This window comes from Lissotriton helveticus, chromosome 6, assembly GCF_964261635.1.
Source record: "Lissotriton helveticus chromosome 6, aLisHel1.1, whole genome shotgun sequence".
Taxonomy (NCBI): Eukaryota; Metazoa; Chordata; class Amphibia; order Caudata; family Salamandridae; genus Lissotriton; species Lissotriton helveticus.
Genome location: NC_136067.1, coordinates 1,068,446,483 through 1,068,465,742, shown reverse-complemented (window position 1 = coordinate 1,068,465,742; position 19,260 = coordinate 1,068,446,483). Strand labels below are relative to the sequence as shown.

At 45.4% G+C, this 19,260-nt stretch overlaps 1 protein-coding gene across 2 annotated transcripts in view; it reads right to left on the bottom strand.

Annotated features, from left to right (window-relative positions):
- Positions 1 to 19,260, bottom strand: part of LOC144763264 (ribosomal protein S6 kinase alpha-2) — a 1,818,960-nt gene that overhangs the window by 902,201 nt on the left and 897,499 nt on the right. For both annotated transcript variants that reach the window (XM_078648717.1, XM_078648718.1), the window contains exon 5: positions 14,418 to 14,497. In XM_078648717.1, the coding sequence (XP_078504843.1) occupies positions 14,418 to 14,497 (80 nt within the window). The remainder of the gene's footprint in view (positions 1 to 14,417; positions 14,498 to 19,260) is intronic.

Below are 19,260 nucleotides of genomic sequence, written 5' to 3'. Positions count from 1 at the left end.
AAGGTCTCTCGTGTTTGTTTTCAAAAGATGAGATATGTGCTGGTCCCCTATCCTCTTCCCAGACCACCCCCCTGGTTTTTAACTGGTGACTTCTCTGTAGTTTAGCCATATATCCCGGGCCTCATTTATGAGGTCTTGCGTCAGTTTTGCGCTTCCAATGCGTCACTTTTTGTGACGCACCGGCGGCATAAAACATGCCTTCTGTTGCTCACTATTTACAAAGTGACGCATCTAAGCAGATGCGTCACTTTGTAAACCCCTGCGCTACATTATACCTGCGTCACGTATAATGTATGCAGGGGGCGTTCCCCCGAAAAAAGCCTTGTAGAAGTGACGCAGTGAAATCTATGCCTCACAGCAGGCGTAAGACTGACGCAGATCCTTTCACATGGGGCTTGCCCCATGCAAAAGAACAAAAGTTACTTACCTGTAAACTGTGGTTCTCCAGTATTGTGTTTTTCGTAGATTCACATGCTTGAATATTCCACGTCGTCGAAGTGGGAGTCCCACAGTAAATAACATAGCAATGCAGCCATAACACAGGCATATACATTGAGAAAGTAAAAACCATAGAGATTTTCCTAGATAGACAACATATCACTTCTATGATATGTCTTAGTCATTATGTTTTGGTCCAAATTCCGGCCAATCAGGCGCCAGCACCCTCTTAGAATGTTCTCCCCAGAGGGTCAGGCCCTCAGATTTTCGTATCACAGAGTAATATAGAGCCAGGAGATAAAGAGAGAGAGACTCTGAGGGGAGGAGGGTTGGTTGCATGTGAACCCATGAAAGACACCAATACTGGAGAACCACAGTTTACAGGTAAGTAACTTTTGTTCTTCTCCAGTATTGGGGTGTCTTTCATAGATTCACATGCTTGAATAAGAGTAGTGAGCAGTAGAATAAGAATATTTCAAGGTACTGATCAATCATCCTGATAATAATAATATAATGATAACCATAATCATGCACAGTACAAAAGAATGAAGTATATAACAACGAAAAAGAAAGTACCTTGTATATAGGAGGAGCAAAGCAACAGAGGCTCACCTTATTTAAAGAGATTTCGAAATATTGCTTGTCCCACAGCTGAATCAGCGTTGTCCGCAGCTTCTAGACAGTAGTGCTTCTTAAAGGTGTGCCTGCTGGACAATGTTGCAGCTCTGCAAATGTGATGAAGCGGCACACCAGCAAACAGCGCCGTAGAAGTGGAAACTTTTCTATTAGAATGCGCTCTGACCGATGCAGGAAGTGGTTTTCCCGCTTGTTGATGGCAAAAGGTAATAGCAGAAGATATCCAGCGTGCAATTGTTTGTTTGGTGACTGGATGACCTTTCCGCATCATCCCATAGGCCACAAAAAGCTGGTCAGACTAATGTATAGTCGCTGTCTTTTGAAGATAGAATTTTAGACACCTTTTAATATCCAATGAATGAAGTGCTCTCTCTGCTGGTGTCTGAGGATTAGGGAAGAAAGACTTTAAAACAACTGGTTCATTTAGGTGGAAGTCCAACGGCACCTTAGGATGAAAGCTGGATTGGTGCATAGTAACACGGAGTCCTTAGTAAACTGAAGAAAAGGTGGCTTAGTAGTTAACGCCTGAATGTCATTGACTCGACGTGAGGAAGTGAGAGCCAGAAGCAGGGAAGTCTTCCAGGTAATGTATTTAAGATCAGCTGTATGAATCGGCTCAAAAGGGTGTCTCATTAGTTGCGCCAAGACAATGTTTAAATGCCAAGGAGGAGATGGTCTATGAGTTGGTGGGAACATCCGGAAAAGACTTTTAAAAAATTGTTGGATGATTCTGGAAGAGTAAAGAGAGCTAGAGCCATCCTGACGGAAACGTGAGATTGCTGCCAGAAAAACATTTGAGGTGGCAAACGAGAGGCCTGATTTTGCCAATTGCAAAAAGAAACGAAAAGTTGCTCAGGAGTGGAGTGAATAGGGTGCACTTGTGCACCACTGCACTATAGACAGAATCTTTTCCATTTAAGTTTGTAGGTTTTTTACAGTTGAAGGTGCTCTTGCCTTTGCTAGGACCTCCCTACAGTCCTTAGGAATGTCTAAATTCAGAAATTCATAGTGCTCAGGTTCCAAGCCGCTAAGCGTAGAGATGCTGGGTCGGGATGGCAAACTTGGCCCTGATCTATGGTCAGGAGATTTGGAAGAGGGTGAAGGATGATCGGGTCGCACAGGGACAGAAGCAGGACTTCCGTGAACCATATCTGTCTCGGCCATCTGGGAGCAATTAGAATAATGTGGCAGGGTTCTTTCCTCATTTTTCGAAGAACTCTGGGAACCAGAGGTATTGGTGAAAAACATAGGCATATATTGTCGACCAATTCATCAAAAAAGCATTTCCGCATGACTCTGGTTGGGGAAGCCAACTTGCGTAGGACAGGCATTTGCGGTTAGATGTGTTACAAAAATATCTAGATTCGGGTGACCCCATACCCAAAAAATGTGATCCAGTGTGGGTTGATGCAACTTCCATTCGTGATTCATTGTAGAAGACCTGCTCAGAGAATCCGCAAGATCATTTGATGCTCCCGGAACATGCACTGCTGAAAGGGCGACCTGATGCTGATTAGCCCACTCCCAAATCTGTTGAGCCTGACGGGATAGTCGGATGGATGTTGTGCCCCCCTGCTTGTTTATGTAGTGCATGCACGTTGTGTTGTCCGTTCGAACCAACACCAATGCTCCCTGAATGATAGGACGGAACGCCTTTAGTGCTAAATAGATGGACAGTAACTCCAATAGATTGATGTGCATGGTCTTTTGATGAAAATTCCACTTTCCTTTTACTCTTAATCCTCGAAGGTGGGCACCCAGGCCCTTTAGAGATGCGTCTGTTGTGAGAGTGAAGCTCGGAGCGTCCACCAGGAATGAATGGCCTGACGAGACGTTCCTTTCAAGAGTCCACCATTTGAGACCTTCTTTCATTTGAGAGGTGATGTTGACTATATCGTTGAAGGTTCCCGAAACTTGAGCCCATTGTTTGTCCAACTCTTCCTGAATGGGTCTCATCTTTAACCGGCAGTGAGGGACAAGAGGGATGCAAGAGGATAACATCCCTAGGAAAGATCTCAACTGTCGGACAGAAGTGGACTTTTTAACAGGAGGGAGGATGCTAATTTGTGGAGACGCAAACGTCTTTCTTGCGACACAAAAACTTTTGCTTGCTTGGTGTCCAGAATGGCTCCCAAGAATATTCTGTTTTGAGCAGGGAGACATTGAGATTTTTACATGTTGAATGTGAGGCCCAGGGACTGAAAGAGGGACTTGCAGATTTGAGCGTGTTCGGAAGCCTGCTTGAATGATCATGCCTTTAGCAGACAGTCGTCTAGGTACAGAAAAAATTGTACTCCTTGTAGGCCAAGGTAAGCTGCCACCGGTGCGAGAACCTTGGTGAACACACGGGGAGCATAACCTAGCCCAAAAGGGAGAACTTTGAATTGAAAGTCTTTCCCGGCTATCCTGAATCTGAGAAATGTCCTGTGCCTTTGAGGAATGGGAAGATGAAAATAGGCATCTTGGCGATCTAATGTGGTCATATATTCTCCTTGGGCGAGTAATGGGAGTACTTCCTGAAGGGACAACATGCGAAACGTCTGTCTTTTGAAGTATTTCTTTAGGACACGCAGGTCCAGAATAGGACGCTATTATCCTGTTTTTTTCTGAATAAGGAAAAACCTTGATTAAAAACCCCTGCCTCTTTGGAGTTTTGGTACCATTTCGATCGCACCTTTTCTTAATAGAACTGAGAGCTGGTTTAAAAGTTCTTTGAGATGCGCAGGAGGAAGACCTCTTGGTGGAGAGTTGGAAGGAATCTTTAGGAATTCTAATGCATGTCCTTTTCGTACAATATCCAAGACCCACTGGTCTGTAGTTATTTATGAGCATTTTGAATAAAAGTGCGGGATTCGACCTCCAACCCGTGGACACTCGGGTGGGGTGATAAAGGGCTGAAGAAGAAAGTCATGTTTTCTTGGAGGAATCCTTTCCTCATTAAGAGGATTTACCTCTGTACTGCCTGTATGATGAAGAGTACTGCCTGTACGATTGTTGAGTCTGGGAGGAGTATCGCTGCTGACCTTGCTTATATTGATTGGACGAGCCTCGAAAAGAGGACGAGGAATCACGACCTCTTGCGCCTCGAAAAGTTTGCCTTTTAAATTGTAGAGTCCCAAGAGCACGAACCGTGTCGGTGTCCTTTTTTATTGTTTGGAGGGCATCATCTATATGTTGGCCAAACAAAGATTCCCCGTCATAAGGCATAACTAATATCTTTGCTTGAACTTCCTGATGGAAAGATGTTGCTTTGAGCCAGCCCTGCCTTCTGGGAGCTGCAGCACCCGCCAAAAGATGGAAACCAGTAGAAGAGATATCGATGCAACAGTCAATCATCTCAGATGAAATCTTTTCTCCCTCTTTCAGGATCTTTAATGCCTCTGGTTTTGAAGACTCCGGTATCAATTGCACTAGAGCAGAAATGTCCTACTACATTTGTTGATCGTACCTGGCAAGTATGGCCATTGAATTGGCTGCACGGACCGTTGTTGCAGCCATTGTTGAAATTTGTTGCCTATGGCATTGAAACGCCTACTGTCCCGGTCAGGTGGTGAAGATATTGGAGACAAAGGGTTTCTTGATTGCCGTTGTGCCACCTGAGTAATTATGGAATGAGGCTTTTGTCTGAGAAATCAAACATGCAGGTGTATTTGTTGGAGCCTTATACTTCTTGTCCAGTCTCGGTGAGACGGCTGGAATAGAATTAGGATTTTGCATAATTTTTAATCCTTCTTGCCAGATAAAATCAATGATTGGAATAGAGCGAACTTGCTTTTGGGGCTGCTCTTTAAAATCATATAAGAAGCACTCTTCTTCAGTTACAGTCATGGGAAGTTGAAATCTTTTAGCTGCTCTTTCCATGAGCGCATGAAAAGTGCCTATGTCAACTGGTGGGGAATCTACAGGAGCTGGAGGAGGGGATGGCGTTTGAATTTGATAGTTGCCCCATTCTGAAAGTATGGATCTATCATCCAGCTCCCCTTCCTCTCTCCCACCGTCACCATCATTATTGTCATCAGCGTCTTCTTCAATTGCCACTTGAATTGTCTGTTGTTGAGACCATGTTACAGAATCCGAAGGTAATACTACTGGGTCCTTAGTGACTTGACTAGGTGGTTGAGGTGCTTGAGAGGCTTGTACGGATCTTGGAAACCGGCGATTATAGTCATCTAGCATATATTGTAGATTAGAAATAAGAGTCAGGGGAATTTGTGTCATGAGAGGCTCAGGCTCAGGGTGTGAGTAATCTTCATTTTCTTCCTCTTCTTCCTCCTCTAGGTCTTCTTCATCTGAGTCATGACATTTTATCAGTAATTCTGAAGGACTTCAAGCCGCTCTGAATCGCTCGCCATCATTAGAATCTTCATCATCTGAAGAAAATAATACTGCTGGAGGATGAGAAGGTGTTTGAATTGGCAGTAAATCTTCGAAAGAAGAATGGCGTCGTTGAAGAAGAGAACTTGATGACTTCAGGGGAACTAAAGCCATCGCAGATGCAGCCACCGTCGGCGAAGCCACCGTCGACGAAGCCACTGCCGACGGATCCACCGTCGACAAAGCCACCGCCGATGAAGCCACCGCCGATGAAGCCACCGCCGACGAAGCCACCGTCGACGTAGCCACCGTCGACAAAGCCGCCGTCCACGGAGCCACCGCCGTCGGAGCCACAGCTGACGAGGCCGCCGCCGACAAGGCCGCCGACAACAAGGCCACCACTGTCGACGAAGCCATCGCCGACGAGGACACCGCCGACGAGGTCGCCGTCGATGACGAGGTAAGCGTTGACGAAGCCTTTTTCTTCTTGTGCTTGGATGGCATCGTCGACGATGTCGACTAGATAGGTCTCACCCTTACTGATACCACCGTCGATGGCGAAGATGCCGACGACAGGATCAAAGCCGTTGATAGGTTTCATTTCTCCATGCCCCGCCCACTGCATACATTATGCTTATGAGTTAGCAGAATGTGTCTAACTACTGATATATTCATTTATGCATTTACGTTTATATTCTTCTATTAGTTATTCATTTATGCGTGTGACATTATTTCAGTCTTCTTAGCTTGGCCTGTGTGCCACCATTTTTTGAAGCATTTCTCTTTCTGTGCGAGTTGCACTTGCTCATCCCCCTCCCGTAGGAATAGGAATATTCCACATGTCAGCAGTTTTGTCTCTCAGCTCACTGTGACTGAAACTACTAGCGAAACCCCTTATCACTCTGTTCTCATGTGCTGGAGATGCTAAGGCCTGGCTCCGTGTCCTTGGAGTCAGAAGAGAGAATGTTGCAATTCCAGGTGCAGATGCCTCTTGTATGAGGCCATTGTTTATCCTCTCCGGGGTCCAGTACTTTTCCAGTATGGGCGTGTTTTACTCTGCCTTTTTGTATTATAATGTGTTACTGTGATGATGTGAGTCAGTCCTCTCACCACACTCTTAGAGAGTGAGGTCAGACAGGGCCCTCTCATATGGGAGTTTGTGGCCTAATAAAATTACTTGTTTATTCTTCTCCACTGCCTGGCTGGCTTATTATATGAGAATGATAGATGAGTGAGGTAAGTCGCTCAGGTGGATTTGAGCCACGCTTATCAGATGGCGCCCGAACAGGGACTCCGCGATTAGGACCTTTCTCACCCGTAAGTGGGTAGCAGAAGGCCGGAGACCCCCTGGTCGGCACGGTGGGTCTGGGTACCCACTTTGATGCCGAGCTTGGTTCTCGCAGCGCTGCCCCACCCTGCTGATCGAGAGGTCCCGGTCCATGATCCTACGCCGGAGTCCAGAAGGCGGAACCTTGGAGCTGACCGTGTTGGTCCCAGCAGCCGGCAGTGGAGAACGGTGGAGGTCGGTTCTGCGAGCAGAAGGTGAGTGGTCCGACTGTTGATTGAGGGAGCTGGGATGCTCCATGAGACCGGTGTGTCTCTGAGACCGGTGTGTCTCTGGTGATTGGAGGAGCCGGTGTGCTCCTGGGGCTAGTGTGCTCCGGGGAACTCAGAGTGCTAGTGGCGCTCTGACAGACTGTTGGTGATGAGGGTATTGGGTGGATGTCTGTTTTAGAGCATCCGACCGGGTAGTACTGAGACTGGAGTGTGGCTCACCACGGTTAAATACTGGGAAAGGACCCAAACCCCTAGTGTGAGTGGTTTGAGGGAAGAGTCCCAGATCTTCCGGGGTAAAGTGCTCAATGGTCTGCAGTGCCACCCGGGTGGCGGATGTGTCCTCCAGCTTCAGAACAGTTAGTGTACTGTTCGGTCTGCGGTAGGGTCCAGGTTCCCCAGGACTTGGTCGACGGGCCTTGTCCCATTATGGTAACACGTGTTTGGCAGGGACTCAATGCATAGGAAGTGCGTGTGCGTGTGTGGTTGTGTGGAGATAGTTGTTTGGTTCTTTTGTGCCAGGAGATGTGTGGGTTCTTTGGCGGTATCTGATTGAGTGAGTTTGGTGGTGTTTGATTGAGTGTGCAAGATACCGTGTTTCACTAGGTTGCAATGTTTTAGGTGTTGCTGCAGTTTAACTGATGTCAGATTGGCCAAGAGCCAACCCGCTCCTGTAGAAGACTCTTGATTTTGTTTAATATTTCTGATGCAGTTAAGATAGATCACTTGCAAGAGAGATTGTTTGCTAGGCACTGCTTGCTGTCAGATCATGTTTGATTCCTAAGGTTGTGGCAGAAAGAGGAAATTTTAGTTTTAAAAGAAGACAAAATGTGTACACTTAAAGTTGATTTTAGTGGCTCAGTGAGCCAATGTGAGCAGTGATTAAGAGGATGGGGTATGTATTTCATGTAACATGTTTTATTTTGTTATAATTGGTTTGGGTTGAGAGCAGTCTGTGAGCCGCCTTTTGTTTGTGTAAATGTTTGTTTGCATGAAGTGAGTGCGTCTTGTTGCATAAGTTAGATTGTCTGGTCCTTGTGAGCTATCTGAGATGGATGTGCCTGACTATCAGTGTGTTTTTCGTGTAGTTTAAAAGTGCATGCAGGGCTGTGCTCTATGGGAAAAGAATTTGGTTTCTTCCATTCCCTCAATTTGTGAACAGTAGAAGATGGAGTAAAAGGGATTTGATTACCAGTAATTAGAATGTATATTAATAGCATGTGGGAAGAGTGTAAAGTGAAAAACAAAAAAAAATAGAATGAGAAATGTATTTGCCGAAATAGTGTTAAATTATTGAATGTTACAAAGAGTTAGGAAGGACTTATTGGCTTTGTCAGCGCCAGACCCGAGCGCGAGGCAGATTTGACCTTGGTGGTGAATGCCAGGGGAGGCGGAAGGCTGGCTAGCAGCCCAGAATTCTTAGCAGACGGTGAAAGTGAAATGCAGTTATTTAGTTAGTTTTAAACATGACTTGTCGAATGAATGTGTTTCAGCCCACAATTTAGAATAACAGTGTGGGAATATTATTAGGTTCTGGAAGGGTTAAGTGAAGGGGAGAGAGTGTGGGCAGAGCTGGGAAGATTATGTACAATGAAAATATAGATGCTGGTAACACAGCACAGTAGATGTGATCTTGTGTGATGACCACATTCCAATGGGTTCGCAGAAGCACCAACAGAGCGAGAGAGGAGTGCAGGCAGAAGATTATGGGGGGGGGCTAGGAGACTCTGCTCCTGGCACAGAAAGCAGAGATACACAGCTGGAGCCAGCAACAGCGAGTCTGCATAATTATGAGGGTTTAGTCTGAAGTATAATGCAGTTGTTCAGAACACATGTGATTTAGAATGAGGAACAAAATTATGAATAACTTTCAACAGGTCATTTCGTTTGGACATAGAACATTGCACTTTAACATGGCCCAGCCTGAGAAAATAAGGATTGTTTTGAGAAAAATTAATTTACTCAATATGTTAGTGAGTGTTACTGCTATTGTTTGGATGGTATTCAGTAAGTGATTAATTTGTGTGCAGTTTAATGGCAAACAGTAAAAAGAGATTAATTGGTTGCCTGTTGTGTCCATTTTTGGTGTTGATTTTTGTTTCAATGTTGGACAATGTCCTAGTATAACATTTTTTCTATTTCAATAATAATTGAGTTGGGGGGTCCCTGATTGGCATACTGATTAGTGTCTTTGCTAGTGGATACCAGTGGAGAGTACTGATGATGCGAGGGCAAGTAAAAATATTGATTGTGTTGCTCATAGGAGCGGCCTGGTGGGAAGGTATATATGTGTGTAATGTCTATATGTGTGTAACAGTATTTGTATGCAGTTTGCCCATGGGGCACCATTGCAGTGGGTCCAGTGCCCCACCCGCTGAGTGTGCAAATGTCTGCTAGTGTGCACTGGAGTATTTAGTATGTTCTGGAGGTGAGAATATGGCACCCTTTTGTTTAAAGTTAAGAAATGGCATTGGTTATAAGAGGGCTCATTTACACAGCGACAGATAACTATGCAGAAATATTTGGTATTTTAGTAACAAGAATAACATTTTTACGCAAATATGGAAATTCCTGGCTCATGACAAGTGAATGAAGTGAACGTAAATGTATATCTTTTCCCTTTTTGATGCTGCATTAAATGCCATTACCAGATTGTCATGTGATTTTCAATGCTGCTAAATGTTTTATATTCATGGCTGATGGTTGAAGAGGTTAGAACAGGTTCTTATCTAAGACAGCAGACAGGGTTTTCAGAATGGAAAGTGAACAGTGAACTGGTGTGAATGTGCTCCAAGCATAGGTTTTACGGTAAGTATTTGTGAAAGGTATTTTTACTAAGTGGTTGCTTTTTGTCCAATATTCTCTGTGTTGTTGTTTCTTTTGTGTGTGTTTTGATTTGTTTCGTTTCAGTGCAATGGGAAATATTTTGTATCTGTGTGTTACGGTGAGTATTGATGCAGCTTTGTGCTGGACAGATTACGTGTGCACTGACACCGCATGATGCATGATATGCATGAGAAAAAAATATAGTCCTTTCAGTAACTAATATTGTGTTTTCCTTTTGTGGCCTTTGTGCCATTGTGTGTTTTATGTTTTCTTTGGCTTATTGTGCATTGCTTGCTCTGTTCTGCGTGGATGGTATGCTGATCGATCTTAAGCTTGATAAATTAAGTAGGCCAGCATGCTGGGTTTTGGGTCACAGGCTCACTATACATGAAATGCATGGCATCGTGTTGTGTGTCACAGCTCATTGCATGCGTTACAGTGAATTTTCTATGCTATCTGTGCTTAACACAGCAAGTATACCTGCTGCCTTGGTATGCTTGTTTTTATTCTTTGTATGTCTCTGTATTGTATTTTTTGATAATTCTATTATTGATACTAGAACAAGCTCCTCTATGGGGAATTTGTTCTGGTCCCTAAATTTCACAGGCAACACTTCAGCAGTGTTTGTCTATTTGGTTAAAAGGGGTATGGAGGGAAAAATACGAGAGTTCTACGGTGTACTCATGGTGTTGTGTCACAAGCCTGACCATTACCTCAGTAATTTTTGTTCATTTATAGATTTTCCATTTGCCGCCATTTCCCTAATGAATGTCGCATAGTGCCTAGTTATGGGGGACTTCAGCTGTGTCCCAGTTCCAGTTCCATTTCCTTACTACTCTTCCTCAGATACGTTGATATTAATAGGCACACATATCATTTTATGGCAATGACATTTCTACATGTGCTAAAAGATGTTCTAGCCCTCTCAAAAGTGCTACGTATCCCCTAGAATTTTGTTTATGCTCAGGGCTGATGTCGTCGACGTAGACTCAACTACGGCCGCTCTCGTCAACGGGGGAAGAGATGATGGAATCGTCGACAAGGATAGCAGTTTCTGAGGTAAAAACTGAGTAGACAGAGTCTTAGATGCCTGAGAGTCAGATCTCGAGGGCGTAACAGGAGTAGTAAGATTCTGAGGGGGAGAACTCACCCCTCTTAAAGTAGAAGGCTGGTCTTTGTGATGTTTTTTCACCACTTTAGGCTTAGATGTCTTCTGATGTCCACTGTTTCTCTTCAGAGATGAAGAAGTTTTGATGGAAGACACACTCTCCACATCAGAGACAGGGTTCTCTGAAGTCTTCAACTTCTGTAGCCACAGAAGGAGACAGCCTTACCTATCCTTCAAGGTCTTCTGTGAGAAGGTCGTACATATCTTGCAATCCTTGACTTGATGTTCAGGATACAGACAATAAATACATTTTTTATGAGGGTCTTCAGAATGAAGTCTCTGCTCTCCACAGCTACCACAAGGCCTGAAAAGGGACTTCTTGGTGGTAGACATTCCAAAACTAGGTTCCTGAGAGATTTGAGAAGAAAAAACTGAGCAGAGCTCAGGGAGACTCCCTTCACATGACGTGCGGTAGAAAATCTGAGGACCTGAGCCTCTGGGGAGAACATTCTAAGAGGGTGCTGGCGCCTGATTGGCCGGAATTTGGACCAAAACATAATGACGAAGACATATCATAGTAGTGATATGTTGTCTATCTAGGAAAAACTCTATGGTTTTTACTTTCTCTATATATATAGGCCTGTGTTATGGCTGCATTGCTATGTTATTTACCGTGGGACTCCCACTTCGACGACGGGGAATATTCAAGCATGTGAATCTATGAAAGACACCCCAAGTCAGGAGAAGGACTCATTGCTTGAGTTGCGTCAATTTTAAGATACACTCCAGCAATGCGTCACTTTTGCACTTACACATACGTCAGAAATACTGACGTATCTGTAACTCCTTGCGACATGATGCGCCATACATTAAATATGACGCATCGGGTATGTCTCAAGGAGTACGCACTGACAAGTGATGCATCGCTGCTTTCACGCAGCGATGCGACATTTCTCATAAATGAGGCACCCCCATATTTTATTAAACTTCTTCGGGCACCCCCTTTCTTTGCAGATAGTCTCATCTGGTGGCAGGGCACAAGTCCATATTTCTGACTTAGCCTGTCACTTTTGGCTGATTCGGGGCACCCCAAAGATGATTATGCCTCTTTAATGGACTACGCACCAGCAACATTGCCCCACAATGGCATGTATTCGGGTAATGTCTGTCCTCCTTGGACGCCCGGTGCCACCAAAGCTGATCTAAAGCTTATTTCCTCCCACAGGCCTCCACCTTTGCCCGTCATATCTCGGAGCAGAAGGTTTGGATATGCACACAACCCGCCACCATAAATAGAAAGGGCTCCTGGCCGTCCACAACCTCTCAGAAATGGGCTTGTGTTTATTTGATCCATATACTGCAGTCGAGTTCTGGTGTAGGATGCAATGACATAAATTTGGATAACATTTCACAACTGAGCTTCCTCCACCTACCTTAAAGGACAAGCATGTTTGTTTTAATGTTGCAGCATTGTGAGTTTATTGGATTGCCGAGATGGCTACATGAGAGTGCTCTCGGGATCATAGTTTTAAAGACGTACATTAAATGTCCAAAGCATGGATAAGGGCATTGAAATTAGGGCAGGCAAAAAGAAGAGAATCTACTGCGTTACAACATATCATTCCAAAAGTGAAGCGTCTGAAAAGAGACTGCAGACAGGATTGTATACATGTAGGGAATGGAGGTAGATTATCAAGTGTGGAGTAAAGTATCTTGGGGTAAGAAGCGAGACAGGGTTGGTAAAGAATAAATAATAAGGAAGAGAATGATAATTTCTTTCATTTTTTGAAGTGTGCGTGGATTGACTAAAGTAGTCTTGGTTAGTCTGGAGGTAGTTTGCAGTAGTCTGCACTAGTGTCATAATTATTGCGTGGAACCCATATTACAGTTAGGGCACCAGAGGCAAGACAACGCAAACTGCAGCAAAAATGATTCTTAAAAATTTAGATTTTGTTTCTCTGGGTGAAGTGGAAGGTTGAGGCAGAAAGGGGTATTTTTTGGACGTTCTAATGTCTTTGGCTAGGGTTAAGTAAGTGGATTGATTAGCATGGGTGAGTTGATGGAGTGAATAACATGAGTTCATTTTGTTTTTAAAAAATATTTTTATTGCTATGATTTAAATGATGATAGGAGATCAATTTGCCATCATGGGGATGGCCTATTGGGGGAGGGGGGGGGGCACATATAGGAATCGGGAGGGGGGGGAGCTGTTGGAAAACATGAAAATGCACGTAATGGGTTGCATGGAGATTGTGGTTTGGGATTGTGTGTAAATGGGAAGATAAGGCTGATGGTGGGAAGATTGGAGGTCTATTTAAAGAAGCGTGTCTTCATAGAACTGGTGAAAGCAGAAATGAATAATGATTAAACTCAAGCAAATGTGGGTGTCATCGTGCCTGTGTTTCTGAAGGTCCAAATACACAATAAATAGTTAAAATTAAAGTTTCTCTCCTCAACACCCATAAAACAAAATAAATAGTGTTTTTTGGAGAAGAGAAGATGGATTATCATTGCTACCTGTTCAGATTCAGACTGCATGATGGAACTTCAATGTGACCAGCAAACTGTGAATTATTAAAAGACCAGCCAATGCTGTAATCAAGTATCAGACAATTGGACCCAATTCAAAATGTCCTTGGTGGAAAAAGCTGTAATGTGCTTTTGAAGTTTTCCTCCTTTTGGAGATTTTTCTCCTTCTTAATGTTTTAGGAAATTAAGTTTCCCCTCCCGTTGCACACATAACTGCAATGTTTCCCAAACACAAGGGTCCCAACCACTGGGGTCAATGAACAGTGGAAAATTCGAACATTTGAAACAGTGTCAAAGGGTCATAAAGGGCAGAGTCTAAGACATTGTATGGTGAAGGAGACGGGGTCACAGTTCAGTGGCGGGTGGGAGGGTCTCAGTCAAATGTGACATTGGTTGAGAGGGAGTGATGCTTGGAGACTTGAGTGCATACTTAACCTAAATGTATCAGAGCGCTTTACATGAGCACCAGTTGCGTTTTAGAAGAACACTTTCATTTTGTTAGGCAAGGGAGATTAAGTGATTTACCCAGAATCACAGGATGTTGAGTGTCCCTGCCGAGTCTCGAACCCGGTTCCCCAGCTTGGAAGTCTAAACTCTAGCCACAGAAAATCTCAACAGCTGACTCTAATAATGAATTGTTTTGTTTTTCTGTTTCCACAAGGCCAAGAGGCAAAGGTGGACAATGAGGTTCAACATCACCTACACCTTAGTACTACTTGGTCACATTAGACTGATATTACTTTTCTATATTATGTTAATTTAATGCTCCAAATCCAGGCACACTGAATGACATATATTCTGGTAGGCTTGATTATGCTTGTGAAAGTACTATTTGTCTAATAATCCATTGCTTAATTTTTAGAAAGTGGATTTTGGTTCGCAACTGGCACAAACTTGTGTTCAGGTTTTTTCCTAATGTATTAATTTCCAAAATTATTAATATGATTGCCATGATGAAGCTAACTTTTAACAGTGTTAGGCATTTATCCACTGAACAGTTTTCATCACTTACCTCTTTGGAGAGTCGAGTGAAGAGGTCTCCTCCTCGTAAAAAGTCTAATATTAGATAAAGTTTTCCTTCCGTTTGAAATGCTGTATTAAAAAAGAGAACATGTCATGATTGTATAAACCATTTTATTAAGCCACTTCATGTTACAGCCCCACAGCATCATGCAATTCTAATTTACACCCACCTTACCTTCCTTCGAACCACACCTACAGCCTAGGTCATCTATATATTATATATATAATTCCTCTCATCACCACATCCACCCACCACATCACCTACACCATCTGAACCTTATGAACAAAATGCACCCTGCACCACCTTTACGCTACACCAACTGTACCAGCGGAACCCACATTATCACCTACTCCACCAGCTTGCAACTAAATACCCAACCAACCCTTACATCTAAATCACCGTAACCAACATCTCAACCTACAATCTATGCCACCACCTGCAAACCTATACCACAAAGAGCAGCCATTCAACACTTTCCTTAATGTCTGTAACCCAAGTATATAATTCCTGGATTTGTGTTGTAATAATGAAGCACACTCATTGTAGTTAACAGAAACATTTCAGTCAGTCAAGGGTTCTTTCTTCGATGGTAAAAAACCATCATAAAAGCACAGATTATATACAATTAAAAAACAATTAAATCAATAATGAACCCAACTTGTAATACGATTCATAAAACAGTTTACATTATACAATCCAATACATAGTATATAAAAAAAACTAATCATAGTGCGGTACTATACACAATATATAGGGCTAATCACAGGAATTTTTACTCATCCCCTAGGGACCTCCTTAATCTCACTGCAATTTTAATAAAGTTGATTACACAACATAACACCCAGGGGTCATTGGCCTGTTGCAGAAATAGTAAAGCTGTCTTTGCATGTCTAATCTTAGCACGTTTAATGACACTGAATAAAAATTTCCGCCTTGGCATCGAATAAATAGGACATAAAAGTACAAAATGAAGGGAGTCCTGCGGAGACCTATTGTCGCAGCCGCAGGCTCCCTTCTGCTCAATTGATGTGTTAAAACCCATAGGGGATGCTAATAAAAACGGTAATAAATTCAGCCTAAAACGACTTATAAAATACCTCTCCTGGGCATTGTGCATGAGACGCAAGTAAGGTTCCATACCATCCGTAGTTACTATTAAATTGTCTGCTCTTACCGTGATTTTAGCGTCTTCTGTCTCAGCTCTAAGCTTTATTCTAAAATCTATAAAAGCCTTCTTTATAAGCAGCTTATGCGAAGGAACAATTATTCCTGGATTACTAAAGAGCAGGCTATACCCCAGTGTGTCCAAATTTTCCTTTACATAACTGAGCCATGATATTATCATACATTTGTCTTTTTTAAGGCAGTCATTTAGGATTTCTCTACTCAAGGTGGCATCAGGATTGCACCATATTTTTATCCAAGCCAGTATTGGTCTCCATCAAATCTTCCAAATATTGCATTCCCAATTCTCTGTGAGCTATTGATGCTGGTACACTTAGGGGGATTTTAAGAATTGACTTCAAGTGCCTATTTTCTTCCGTTTGTAATTTGCATACATTAACAAAACCCCATACTTCAGCCCCGTACGTGAGTTTTGAACAACACATGGAGCTGTACAAGTTCATTATTTGCTCAGGGCACCATCTATCAATCAATCAATCAATCACAGCATTTATATAGCGCACTACTCACCCAAAGGGTCTCAAGGCGCTAGGGAGGGGGGGGTCCGCTACTGCTCGAACAGCCAGGTCTTGAGTTGCTTCCTGAAGGCGAGGTGGTCCTGGGTCAGGCGGAGGTGGGTCGGGAGGGAGTTCCATGTCTTGGCGGCGAGGTAGGAGAAGGACCGTCCTCCTTGTGTGGCTCTTCGGATGCGGGGGACGGCGGCGAGGGCGTGGCCGTTTGATCGAAGCTTTTTTAAGAAACAAGGGGGACCCAACAGATAGCTAAGTACCATGGGTATAACAGCGTTATAGTGAACAGAAGGTCCTTAGCTTATTTCAGAATCAAAAACACAATACTGTATAGAAACACAATGGAAAACTATACGTTATAAAATTTCCAAACCCAGCCGGGAGAGGAGTTTATTTTATAAAGAAGCAATGTTCAATCCAACAATACAAACGTAATCACAAGACACAAGCCTGTGCCGTATATAAAAGAAGGAAAAAGAAAAATAGAATAAGGGTGAAAGCGGTGTCTATCAGGCATAGAGCGAGAGCAAAGACAGGGCACTGTTGATAGGTAAAAAATCAATAACAGTATCGCCTGGAGTGGAATATAAACAATCTTATTGGTCAATATTGTAAATATGAACCCACTCATGGGTGTCGACGTTTCGATCCCTATTGCTCAATTAGATACATGGGATCATCATCAGGACATTCGTAATGAACAAGACATGCCTGATTGTAAGGAAGCCACGCAGTGAAATGTCGTGGAGGTCTCTTCGGGGGTCCGGAAGAATTTTGTAATGGAGAATAATTACAAAGTTTATTGTTTTTCAACCGCAAGGGATGGCGCTTGATGTGCTCATCAGGGGAGACGGATAAGGAGTTAAAAAGTTACCGTGTAGGCAGCAGAGGCCGTACACGTGGGGTGCCAACAATGTGGCTTTCCGACGTTAGTCCAGATGAGGACTCGTCTTTCCCGTGGCTTCTCGGTCGGTGCCGAATGCAAGTCGTTTGATCGAAGCTGGCGTTTGGGAGCGTAGAAGTTGAGGCGGCTGTTGAGGTATCCCGGGCCTTGGTTGTGTAGGGCTTTGTGTGCGTGGGTGAGGAGTCGGAAGGTGATTCTCTTGTTGACCGGGAGCCAGTGCAGGTCTCTCAGGTGTCCGGAGATGTGGCTGCGACGGGGGATGTCCAGGATGAGACGTGCTGAGGCGTTCTGGATCCGCTGAAGTCTCTTCTGGAGCTTGGCGGTGGTTCCGGCGTAGAGGGAGTTGCCGTAGTCCAGACGGCTGGTGACAAGGGCCTGGGTGACCGTCTTCCTGGTCTCGGTGGGGATCCACCGGAAGATCTTGCGTAGCATGCGCAGGATGTTGAAACACGACGAGGAGACGGCGTTGACTTGTCTGGTCATGGAGAGGGAGGAGTCCAGGATGAAGCCCAGGTTGCGTGCATGGTCTGTTGGTTGGGGTGCGCTGCCCAGGGCGGGGGGCCACCAGGAGTCGTCCCAGGCGGAGGGTGAGGATCCCAGGATGAGGACTTCCGTTTTGTCCGAGTTCAGTTTCTGGCGGCTGTTCTTCATCCATTCGGCCACCTCTTTCATCCCTTCGTGTAGGTTGTCTCTGGCGGTGGCGGGGTCGTTGGTGAGGGAGAGGATCAGCTGGGTGTCGTCGGCGTAGGAGATGATGTTGAGGTTGTGCTGGCGTGCGATGTCTGCGAGGGGGCCCATGTAGACGTTGAAGAGGGTTGGACTGAGCGAGGAGCCCTGAGGGACGCCGCAGATGACTTCGGTGGCTTCCGATCTGAACGGAGGGAGGCGGACTCTCTGTGTCCTTCCGGCAAGGAAGGAGGTGATCCACTCCAGTGCCTTCTCCTGGACTCCGACGTTGCTGAGGCGCTGTACTAGGGTACGGTGGCAGACAGTGTCGAAGGCCGCGGAGAGCTCTAGGAGGATGAGGGCCGCTGTTTCTCCGTTGTCGAGCAGGGCACGGATGTCATCGGTGGCTGCGATCAGGGCGGTCTCGGTGCTGTGGTTTGCCCGGAAGCCAGAGGGGTCGAGGGATCCGTTCGTCTCGAGGAAGGCGGCCAGCTGCTTGTTGACGGTCTTCTCGATGACTTTAGCCGGAAACGGGAGCAGCGAGATGGGGCGGTAGTTCTTGAGGTCGGTGGGGTCGGCTGATGGCTTCTTGAGTAGGGCGCTGAGTTCGGCTTGCTTCCAGCTCTCCGGGAAGGTAGCGGTGTTGAAGGAGGTGTTGATGATGTCCCGCAGGTGGGGTGCGATGACAGAGTCGGCCTTGTTGAAGACGTGGTGAGGGCAGGGGTCAGTCGGAGATCCGGAGTGGATGGAGTTCATCGTGCGGATGGTGTCTTCGGTGTTGATCGGAGTCCAGGCGCGGAGGGTGGTGGTGGGGGGCGGGGGTTCGGTCGTGGCGTGCGTCGGTTGAGTGCTGAAGCTGTTGTGTATGTCCGCGATCTTGTTGTGGAAGTAGGAGGCGAGGGAGTTGCAGAGGTCTTGCGAAGGGGTGATGTCGTTGTTTCCGGCGTTGGGGTTGGAGAGCTCTTTGACGATGTTGAAGAGTTCCTTGCTGTTGTGTGCGTTGTTGTCCAGTCGTTCCTTGAATGCGGTTTTCTTGGTGGCGCGGATGAGTTGGTGGTGCTTTCGGGTGGCGAGCTTGAGGGCCGCCATGTTGTCCGGAGTTGGGTCTCTGCGCCAGGTTCTCTCGAGGGCTCGGCAGTTCTTCTTGGAGTTCTTGAGTTCGTCGGTGAACCATGGGGCTTTCTTGCTGCCGGGTCTGCTAGGCGGGGTCCTCAGGGGGGCGAGGTCGTCTGCGCAGTTGCTGATCCACTTGGTGAGGTTGGTGGCCGCCTGGCTTGGGTTCGGTGTGCTGGTGGGGGAGTTCATGCTCAGGGAGGTCGCGAGTTGGTCGGCTGTGATCTTGTTCCAGCTTCTGCGTGCAACCTGTTGCTGGTGGTGGTGGATCGTGGTCCTTCTGAAGCTGAAGTGGACGCAGCTGTGGTCCGTCCAGTGGAGTCCGGTGGCGTGGCTGAAGGCGATGTCCTTGCTGGATGAGAAGACGGGGTCGAGTGTGTGTCCGGCGTAGTGGGTGGGGGTGGTCACCAGCTGCTTGAGTCCCAGGTTTGCGAGGTTGTCCAGCAGGGTGGTG